The 11,775-nt window shown below is 34.3% G+C and overlaps 1 protein-coding gene and 1 pseudogene across 1 annotated transcript; both read right to left on the reverse strand.

Annotated features, from left to right (window-relative positions):
- Positions 1–5,964: 5,964 nt before the first annotated feature.
- On the reverse strand, positions 5,965–7,802 carry LOC9314381 (annotated as a pseudogene).
- A 1,733-nt stretch (positions 7,803–9,535) lies between these two features.
- LOC110228720 (F-box/LRR-repeat protein At1g06630-like) lies at positions 9,536–11,775 on the reverse strand. Its single transcript, XM_021026821.1, is given in 5 exon segments — positions 9,536–9,725; positions 9,727–9,897; positions 9,995–10,144; positions 10,221–11,142; positions 11,614–11,775. Coding segments are annotated over 4 exon segments (1,293 nt in total). The 5' UTR covers positions 11,124–11,142; positions 11,614–11,775; the 3' UTR covers positions 9,536–9,656.

The following is an 11,775-nucleotide window of genomic DNA, read 5'->3' on the forward strand; positions in this document are numbered from 1 at the left end:
AGCATGAATTAGAATATCAGCAGAGAAAGCACACAAATATTCAATAAACGTAATCAATCACTGAGAATAGCATGGACCCAACTTTTGAAAGATTCATAAAAAAGGAAGATTTTTCCTATGCAACAATATTCAAACAATGAGAAGATCAATGATTGATGACTAACCATACAACCGAAGCAAAGCCATAAACAGAAACGAAAGTACTAAAGAGCCACAACAGCAGTGATACGACATTTGTTTCCTCGCACTGGAAACAATGACGTGCTTCCATAAATCCAATCTAGTTTTTATGGAAAACAAACCTGCATTCATAATAAACACTACTATTAATTATTATTTTTTATGCAAGAATTAAATGGCAGTATAAAAAATTCAATGGTTAGTGCCGAAAAAAAAAGCAAGGATTAGTTATGATATCAAATCAAAATTAAATATCAAGCAAGGTATTTACATAAAATTAAGGCAGTGGAGGATCTAAGAATTTTTTATATGACAATATCTACAACTAAACAAACAAAATTTATATATTTTTAAAACAGAATCATTATTTGTTTTTTGGTAAGATTAAAACCGAATCATTATCATATTAGTAAAATTATCATTTATTTATTATTATCCACGTTAATTTAAAAGTTTAAGAGAATATCTGCTTTTTCTCATAAAAGGATGGAATAATAACATAACTCTTTTAGATTTATAACTATATTTGACATTATCATATTAAATCTATTAAGATAAATATATTTCTTTTTGAAAAATATAAATAAAATGATAATATAATTATTATAGATTTAAAATTATATTATTATCCATGTCAAAATTTTAAAACATTTTACTTTTTTCTCACATAGGAAGATAGAACAATAACGTAACAGTTTAAGATTTACAACATAAAAATAATATCAGAATTGGAACGCCAAATCATAATCAACACAATTAACACAACTCTAATGGGAAATTAGAGTTATCTTGTGATTAAAATACTAAACAAACAAAACTAACCGAAACAAAACAAAAGTCTTCCTTTCAAAATCATTAACGTGACGGATTGCTGACTGATTAAGTTGAAGTTTTAGGCATTTAAAGATCTAGAAAGATGATTAAGGTTAAACATTTTTATTTATTTTAAACAACGTTTGAATGTTGACAAAAAAAGAAGAAGAGAGTGTTGGGACCATCGGGAGAGACAACGTTGAGCAGCTGCGAAAGAAGCCAACGTTGTCTATTATGTTCCTCACAGTGTTTGATTTGACTTTTGATGACATTACACTCCTGTCCACTTGTTGTCTCGAAAGTTCATGCAATGGAAAATTATTAAACAAAACAATTTACTTTTATGTATAAATCCTAGGGAAGAACCGATCAAGCTAAGATCAATGGTTGTGGTTTTAGTACCGTATACTTCTCAAATATACCCGTTGAATAACGGAAATCCGCAAGACGGGGAGGAGACGAAGTCAACCTAGCTGGCAAAGGAGCTAACCCAGCTCCTTTGGTCTTATTTATGGTCATATGTATTTAGCAAAATATGGTATACAAACCGAACCAATCAACAACAAAACCTGGTTTTAAATTGTTGTATATTTCTCAAAAGTCAAAACCCATAATAACCAATGGAACAGAAGAAGCTAATGCAGAGCATACTTACGCTTGGAGTAAAGAGTGATGCAAGCTTCCATTGGCACACCCGAAAACGCATCAGAGCATGGAAAGAAACCTAAAAACCAATAAATTAAAAAATAATTAAATCTTAGTGCATGGAAAACGAATCCTATACATACCAAAGTCCGAATCTCAATGCCTTAGAATGACCTCGATACCAAAAACTTTAAGTTACTACTTCCATATATGTAATATTTTAGTTTGGGGAGAGAGATTGGCAACGAAGAGTAATTCCTGAATTTAACAGCCAAGTTTGTTATCCCTAATCTAAATAGAGGAATACTTAAATTGTATTAACGACAAAAATTAGCCTCCTCTGAAGATTCATCCCTGAAATAAGTCATCTTTCTGACTTTGTGGCAACTGTGTTATCAAAAGTTGAGTGTTTCTTCTGAAAAAAGACATATTTGAAAATAATAAGAACATGTACCTCAACAAAATCGGGAGGTACCTCATCTTTTTACAACAAAAAGAAACATACCAAACCATCGATGATTACCTTCTCAAAAGTTGAAACCAAACTTTTTGATTATAAAAATTGATTAGTGGTGAAAATAGTGAAACCATAAATACAAAAAAAAAAAAATCAAATTTGTACATATAAACTATAAGATCACCTGTTTATTCATTGAATTAGGTCCAAATTTTCCATACACCAGTTCACATCGTCCCCTCCATACATCCACCCTACAATAAAAAGAAAAATTAAAATTAGGTAGAAGCAAAAAAAAGTTTGAAAAAAAAGAACAAAAAAAACAAGGGTTAGTTATGATCTGAAATTGAATACAAAAATATTTGTAAAACTGCCATTTATTCATTGTTATCCATGTTTATTTAAAATAATATTTACTTTTTTCCGTAAAAATATGAAATAATAACAACTATTTTAGATTTACTACTATATCTGATACTATCTTATAAAATATATTAAAATTTAAGGGAAAATTCCTTTCTGTTTCAAAAATAAGGCGGAACAATAATATAATTTTTGATTTACAATAGATAGACATGCATGGTATCCATATGCGTCATGTCACGCTGATCCATATTTTTTTCCAAAACTCGATCTAATTGCTATTATGTGCAAAAATCACAGCCGTTCACGTTCATGTTCACGTTAGCACTCCATACCTTAATTCACATGTAAACCTCTCTGCCTATCTCTGACTTCAGCTCTCTCATCTTCGAGTCTCCCCAAGAAAGTTTTGACACCACACCAACATTTCATTCGTCAAAATTAAATCGAGTTTGCACAAGGTTACAACCGATTAATAGGTGGTCTTCTACATTTTATTTACGATTTTATGCTATGAATATATGTTTTTGTCAGGGTTCAAGTCAATCTCCGGATTAGAGACTTATAATCATCCGACGAACAATACGATGGCGTGATAACCGTTTCTAAATTGGTGGGTTCTCTTTCATTGATCTACATATTATTTTTTTTGTTCGTTTTTTTCCAAATATTTAGATTGAAACGACGACGAACACGACGATCATACCAAAAATTTCATCTATTCCGGTACGTTTGATCTTTATTTTAATTAGTTTAACAATTAATAGCCGTATTCACACGACGAAGAACACGATGAATTCAATTAAAGCTTCTTAACTGGTACTTCGTTGTTCCTTTTTTTTTTTTGGTTAATTATCATGTTTATTGTTTCCAAAATTATTTTTTCCTGGTTAATTCCGAAATTCAATTTAATTTTTCCAAAATTAATTAGATTTCATTAAGGGTAATTAAGTAATTACGTAAAATCAAGAACTCAACAAGAGCCGAGAGTCCGACACGTCAGCAAAAACACTTCTCAAATATTGTTATATATAGATATAAAATAGAAATAATGGTGGGGACCACTTCCCCATATTTCGTGTCTCACTCGATTTCGCCTTTAAAAAAACAAAATTAATTAGAAAAAATTACCCATAGGTTATAATACTCTGCTTCCCGGACCATTTGTGTTGTGGTGTGCGCTCGTAGATAGAATTTCCTACGGTGAGATGTATGTTAAGCGCAGTTATCTATTGTAACTGTGTGATATGGCAATGTTTAGTTAGCTGACAAAGCAAAAAGGCAAAACAGAGAAGAAGATAAAGTGTCGGCGGTGTGAAATCGGTTTGACTTTGACTGTTTAGGAAACAATAGGATTGCGTGGGTCCAACAAGGTCAAAACAACCTTCATCATAAAAAGTTTAAATGATGCTAGGCCCATTTCTAGATCCACTTAATCAAATTAATTTTACCGTAGTTGAATACTTGAATTTGAATACAAAAGATCGGAGATATCATCGTACGACAAAACAATTGAAATATTAAATATATAAAGGGAAAAAACCCGAAAAAACTGCCATCTATTTTTTTTTGGACGTTTAATACCTGTGTTTTTAAATTTGGAATAAAAATACCTCATTTAATTTCGATTGCCTTTTAAAACAATCGTTTTTTTAAAGTTGGTAATTTCGAACCCGAGGCTTAACAGTCGTCACTGACCGTAACAGAACAAGTTAACAGTGTTAAATCTTAACCCCACATGTTTATATAATTATATACCATCTGTTGCGAATTATTACGAAAATGTTAATGTACCTTGGTGGTAGCGTGGGTCTTTTTGAAAGCTACCAGAGCTGGGTTCGAATCCCCAACTTGTTTTTTTGTTTTCCCTTTGTTTTTCACTTCTTCCTCTCAGATCTCCAATGTCAAAAGAATCAACTAATCATTTTTAAGAATCACATCGGAATTAGAAACAAAATCATGATCTTATGGGTATTGTGATAACCCATGAACAATTCGAAAACAACCTTCAATCGGATTGGTAAACAACTTTAAATCTGAAAAAAATGAGAGATTTGTGATATTGAAAATTGGAAATCAAATTACAAATCTCTCTCCTTTGCATCATCGGAGATCTAAGAGGAAGAAATCGTCATCACCACCGGAGAAGAATCGAAAACCAACGCGCAACCATCAGCTTATGAGGTTTACAACCTAGCTCTTGAGAATCACAGAAGAAATTAATTTAAAAAAAAAAAAAAAAAGGAGAGAGGTTGAAGAATCGAACTCAGCACATGAGGTTTACAAAACCAACGCTCAACCACCAGGCTACATTAACATTCTCATAAAGTATTGCAAACAGAAGGTATATATTTATATAAACACGTGGGGTTAAAATTTAACGCTGTTAAATAATTCCGTTACGCCCAGTAACGACTGTTAAGTCTCGGGTTCGAAATTACCAAGTTTAAAAAAACGATAGTTTTAAAAGACAATCGAAATTAAAAGAGGTATTTTTATTCCAAATTTAAAAACACAGGTATTAAACGTCCAAAAAAAATAGATGGCAGTTTTTTCGGGTTTTTTTCCAATATATAAATAGAGTTACAATTCATTAATAAATGAATAAAATCACCATTGAAGAATTCATTAAAAAGTAGAAAAACAACGGATACATGATACTAACAGTTACTCATTAGAACTAGGCGTAACCCGTATTCGATCGGCGGCGACACAGCAATTCCATAACCAAAGTAAGATGAATACGGTCACAAAAATACCGAATATTCCAACACAATATATTATACCCACATGATACATATTGTTTCTCTACCTCACCAAAACTTGTTTCTTCTTAACTTCTTTTCGTGTCTTCTTAACAAAGCTACTAGACAAAAGGTTACTTTGCAAAAAGTTAGTTTGTATATTCATCTCATAAGAGGAGTATGTATATAAGTCCTAATTGCCTTATCTCTACAACTTGGGAATCAAAATTAACATATCATAGAACGAAAAATCAAAAACGAAAAAGAAAAGTTAACATAACACAAAAAGATGCATATATACGGTTCTTTAATGTGCTAGGCACCGCCAATCAATTATTTACTATATACTAGCCTCAAATCTACTAAATATGAATACTTCCCGTAGGTAAGTCGAAATAGGGTTTTTACTGTCTACTTTCCTAATTTAAACGTCAAAAGAAATGGTCGTTTTCCAATTTTTACCAATTCTTCTTGTATTAAATCAAAAAGGAATATAGCAGCAGGTGTGTACCAAATAAATCCGTGTTCTTTCTCTTGTACAACCGAGACTCTTTTTTTTTTACTGTAGTTGAATTAATCTAAAAACTAATAAATTTGTATCTTTCATAAATTATTTAGAATTATCAAACTTGAAACTGAATGACTAAATAAATAATTAAATAAGTAATTAGAAAATGAAAAAGAAACAAAAGGATTCCAAAAGAGATTCATCGAATGATATGATGATTAGTAAGAGAGACTCCTAAAACAGAGAAGAGGAGAGACAAAAAAAGATAAGTGAAATCGCCTTTGGAGAAAAAAAAATCACAAAGGTCAAAAAATAAATAATGAATTCTACTATAACTCCTGATACATTTTATGTGACTTTGATCTGGCACTTGGGTGAAACCGAAGTGTCAAGAAGCATCATTAACTCCTTTTTGGTTTTCAGTATAATTATGTCATTATCCACCACAGCTTCTTTAACATTCACTAGGCATTCCGTTTTCCCAAGAAAACTCCTCAAGTGTTTCAATTCTTGACTAGTTCCTCCATAACCAAGTATATGCAACACCTTCAAATGGTTGAGAGGCATGAAGACATCCCCTGTGTAACCATTCAAACCCTGAAGAAGTATCAATCAAGAAGATGTATGCAAAGGATCAACCACTAAGTTAATATATCTATTCATGGCTTTTGCTTAACATACCTGGATGATTAGAGTTTCAAGCTTTGGAGATAGCTCAAGCAGTTTTGGCAGCAGTTTCCAACCTCGTCCTTGTTTAGTGCTCTTACTCCCAAACGATAAATTAACAAGATTGTTGAACACGGGTAGAAGTAGTCCATGTATAATACATCGACAAATCACCAAACATACACACTTATACGCACTTGAAGAATGTCCAAGCTGATCTTCAAAAGTTTTAAAGAAAGAAAGAAAATAGGAAAACTTACATCAACAGAATCAGGAGAAAGATGCAAGGTCTTGACGTTGCTTATCCCAATAATGAGACCCGATATATATCAGGCCTCGTGCTCTTTTTAGGATAACGTATATCCAGCCTAGCTTCAACTAGGGCCTCCAAGTTAATTGGTGTATACTCATTCAAGGCGTAGTCGAAGTAGTCCAGGAAGACAAGACTTGGAGTGTCAAATGACAGACCACTCATAAAATCAATTTCAGACTCAGCGTCATAGTGAACTGATAGTTTCTTGATGCTATGATTCGATATGCAGAATGGGGTTCCTATATAGTCCTCGTGACGTACAGATAACTCCTCGAGCACTGGACAACTAGTAAGAAGCAGACGACACATATCATATTCAAAAAATATTGAATTGATGAAGAGAATCTTAAGCGCTGGAAGACACATATCTGGAGGAAGCACTTCAACTCCAATAAAAATTTGTGTTCCAAGTGTCAGTTTAACCAATGTCTTGCTCGTGAAGAGCTGACAAGGCAGAGAGATTTCAATCTCAGTCTTGAAACTTAGGTCCACTTCCAAAACACCACGTTCAACAACATCGTAAATCCAGCTACCTACATAAGCCATCTCGCTGTCATCTCCAATGTGACGTTTTAGAACGAACTTCTTTATGGGAGAATCACATTGTGTTCGATCCAAAAAGTTTCTGAAGCTCTCACCCCTCTCTCGTTTATCGTTATGGGGGAGCAGCAAAACAGAGCCATCAAAATCGAAACTATCCACCAAACACATTTCGCCACTTTTTGGAAAGAAGAGATGTTGAAGCAGCTGGTTTCATAGGAAGTAAGGACAAGATGTTGCAAAGAACCTCGTCAGGGAGCCAGCTGATTGCATCTCTAGAGCCAGTGTCCAACTTTTTGGTATCCATAGAGAAAAAAGTGCCTGAAAGACCAACAAGCATATATTTGTAAACTACAACCTTGTAATCCAAGCAACCGTGGTTTTTCTACAACCTAGTGGAAGCTCAAATTGTCCTGGATGCTAAAGAAGTCGCACTTTCAGTTTGATCAACCAGAGTATATAAAAGATGAAAGAAGATGTTTTCTCACAAACAATAAGATATAATTTCCACAATTATAAAGAGCATGTGATTGAGAAGCGTGTAGAAAACAAAGAGGTTAAAACGAAGTATGCCAAAAAAACATATGAACTTGAGGCTAAAGAGAAGTTAGATACAAACCGTGACGGTGGAGGACGGCGCGCGGAAGAGAGACGGAGATTGTCGTGTTCGATTCTCAATACCCGAAATAAGTAAATCCGAAATTATATAATTCAGAATAGCTAATCCTTTTGCCCTTATTTAAAACGACAGAAGAAATGATCGTTTACCTTTATAACATTGTCGTTTGGAAATTTCACTTAGCTTCCTTTTTTTTAACTATAATTTTTTAGTTTCCTAATTATCTGATAAGTTGATGTTAGGGTTTCAAAACTTACTTCAGCAGAATCGAATATATCCGGCCTCTCTATCTTTTTTAGAATGACGAAGATCCAGCCTAGCTTAGACTAGGGACATCAAATTAAAGGTGTGTACTCAGATAATTAAGACTTATCGACACACAATTGGTTTGTAATAAAGCTTATTTCTTTCATTATATTTAATTAGAAAAGATCGTCTTGGTAAAAGAAACATTGGTTTATACTTTATAGCCTTGAAATAAATAAATAAAAATATTTATAAAAAAAGGAAGTAGGAGCCTAAAAAAATTATTCATCTAACATATGAAGTTAATTATGATGAGCCTATGCGTCTGTGTATTTTTTTATAAGCCCTAATTTTCATAGTCGGTCGGATCAAAAATATGTGCCTTTAAGAATCTTTGCTTGTTTTTTCAATTCTCGGCTTTACTACTTTTGCGTATGAGATGTATGACGCACTGATATATATTTGAAAAATATATTACACATTTACACCTTGTGACAAAATTATACCACAACGTATAACAAAAAAGAATATTACAACTGAATAAAGAAATTAAAAGTCGGAGATTCAAAGTATGACGAAATTAATAAAATATCATTGTGTCCCTATATGGATATTCACCAAAAATGGTCAGTATTCAGTAAAGTCTGGTTACCATCAACTTACAAAAGCTAATGCAGCAAGTACTTCTGGTTCTATCCAAGCTAGCTAATACATTATGCAAGTCTATTTGGTCATTAAACACTTCCCCAAAGTTAAAGAACTTTTGGTGGCGTGTCTTACATGATGCCATTCCTGTTGCAGCAAATGTTGCTCGTAGAAACATCAAGATCTCAACAGATTGCATTTTCTGTGGTGAGGCCAAGGAAACTATTTTACACTTGCTGTTTCATTGCCGGATAGCTAGAGAGATTTGGGAATTGGGAGTTATCACCCCTTGGGACTCAAGCAGGTCAGTATGATAAAATTAATTCTTTATATGACATCTTACAATTTGTTTGAGTTGTCAATTTTCCTAAGCTTTTGAGTTTCTAATTATTACGACATTCGAATGCACACAGGGATGGTTGCTGCACTGTACCTCTAGGACACACTCGCTAATGAAAAGACATACAACAAGCAACTAATCCAGTAGCCTTTCTAAAGATAGGAAGATACCATACTTTCAGTCGTATAGCTTTTAAAGACCTTTTAGACGTGAAAAGAGTTTGGATATTATAACCTCTCTTTATCCCTCCATTTTCTCAGCTATTGTTTTGAATGTGGAACAACTGATATATAGTACTATTACGCGTAAGAGACAATGATGTCTACAATATTAGCAGCATCAATGCCTACCAAGATTTAGCAGTGTCATTTGATGAACTTGTAAGTTTAGCACAGACGGACAAATTGTAGATGTAAGCAACCACACCAAGAAGATTAGGTCGAAAAATTACTTATCTAGTTATATGTTGAGAATATAGAAACTTTATAAATATATACTATAAAGTGTGACAAAAGATTAAAAAAACTAGTCGACTTTACATGAGTTTAATAAAGTTACATAGTATAATATGAATAAACTAGATGACTTGTGCGACTTTGGAATGGCAATTTGCTTTTAGTGAAACTCCAAGAAGCATCGTTATATCCTCTTTTCGTTTGCAATCTTATGCCATCATCCACCACAGCTTCTGCATTACGTTTTTTCCCAAGAAAACTCTTCAACTGTTCAAACTCTTCATCAGTTCCTCCATAATCCAGAATATGCAACTTCACTTGGTTCCGACGCATGGAGACATCGCTTCTGTAACCCTTCAGATCCTGAAGAAACATCAATCAAGAAGATGTATGTAAATGATCAACCACTAAGTTGTTCATGTATATGTAATTGTTCATAGGTTTTGCTTACTGAGTATACCTGGATGTTTAGAGTTTCAAGCTTTGGACACTGCTTAAGCATCTTTGCCAGCAATTTCCAACCTCGTTTATTCTTAATCCCAAGAGATAAATTAATCAGATTGTTAAATACCGGTAGAAGTAGCCCATATTTACAGCATGAATAGATCACCTGAAACACACAATCAATCACAGTTGAAGAATGTCCAAGAGTTTTTAAACGACAGAAAGAAATTGCCTAACTTTACCTCAACCGAAGCGGAAGATAGATGAAGGATCTCAACATTTCTTATCCCCATAATGAGATTCGTTACATCCGGCCTCTCGACATGTTCAGCCGGATAAAGTTCCAGCTTAGCTTCAACAAGGGAATCTAAGTTAACTTGTGGATACTCATACAAGGCGAAATCAGAGTAGTGAAGGTACTCCAGATTTGGCAGGTCAAATGACAGTTCGTCCTCACGATGAAGGTCGTAGTCAACTGATAGTCTCTTAACCGTCGGACTCGATATGGTGTGAGGGATTGCATTGTTTTTGTGATGGACTGATAACTCCTCGAGCACCGGGCAACCAGCAAGAAGCACATAACAGAAATCTTCATATTCAAAGAAAACTGTATCGATGAAGAGAAACTTAAGAGATGGAAGTAACACATCTGAAGGAAGCTTTCCAAGGTTGAGCGCTGTCCCTAGTGTCAGCTTAACCAGCGTTTTGCTTGCGAAGAGCTGAGGAGGCATAAAGTGTAGACCCCAATCTATTATCTGTAGGTCCAATTCAACAACACCACGTCCTACAACATTAGATATCCAGCGTCCCACACAAGCCCTTTGACAGTCACTGTGCGCACCAATGTGGCATTTTAGTGAGAATTTCTTGATTGAATAATCACATTGCAAAGCCAGTGTTCGATCCACACAGTTTTTGAAGCTCTCTGGAAATACATGTTCACCCTCTTCCGCATGCAGATGGAGGGAATCATCAAAATCAAGACAATCCGCCAATCTATACATAAAAGTCCACTTTTTCGAGAGAAGAGATGTTGATACAGCCTGTTTTGTCGGCAGAAACGACAAGATTTTGCCCAAAACTTCGTCTGGGAGACAGCTGATTGTAACTCCCGAACAGGGCTTTTCAAAGTTTGTGGCAGCCATAGAGATTAACAGCTAGTGCCTGAAAACATGAAGTGTGTCAAACAATGCACCTACCATAAAAAGCTATGATATTTCTATGACTTAGCAGAATCTCAAAATTTGCGTCAATGAAGATCGAAAGTACATGAATTTCGGCAACCAAGTACAAGATGAAGCGGAATTGAAATTGTTTCAGGAAACAAAAAAATGGTCAGAGACGGCGAAGAAACTAAAGGTTCAAGCTTTTTCATTTTTTGGATTGGATTAAAGGTTTGTGCTTTTACGCTAGAATAATTCAACCGCTGGATAACCCAGAATGCTACAAACACAAAATTGAATGGATGCTAGAGAGAGAGAGAGAGAGAGAGAGAGAGAGAGAGAGAGAGAGAGGGAACAAATATATAGATTTGAGCAAGCACACCACATGAACACGAAAAGCGGAATTAAGGATATTTCAGAGAGAGATTATATAAAATAAAAAAAGACAGAACATTCAAAGACCAATACGAACCCGGGCGTGATGGTGGCGAAGGGCAAAAACAGATGCAGAGACTGATGGTCGTTCGGGGATATAGATCGGAGTCGCCGATTCAGAACTAAGTGGTTTTTGGGGCTATCTGTACCGTCAATTAGAGAAAATAAATAATACAGATAATTTCCTTTGTCGATGTAA

This window comes from Arabidopsis lyrata (assembly GCF_000004255.2).
Source record: "Arabidopsis lyrata subsp. lyrata unplaced genomic scaffold ARALYscaffold_5, whole genome shotgun sequence".
NCBI classification, from domain to species: Eukaryota; Viridiplantae; Streptophyta; class Magnoliopsida; order Brassicales; family Brassicaceae; genus Arabidopsis; species Arabidopsis lyrata.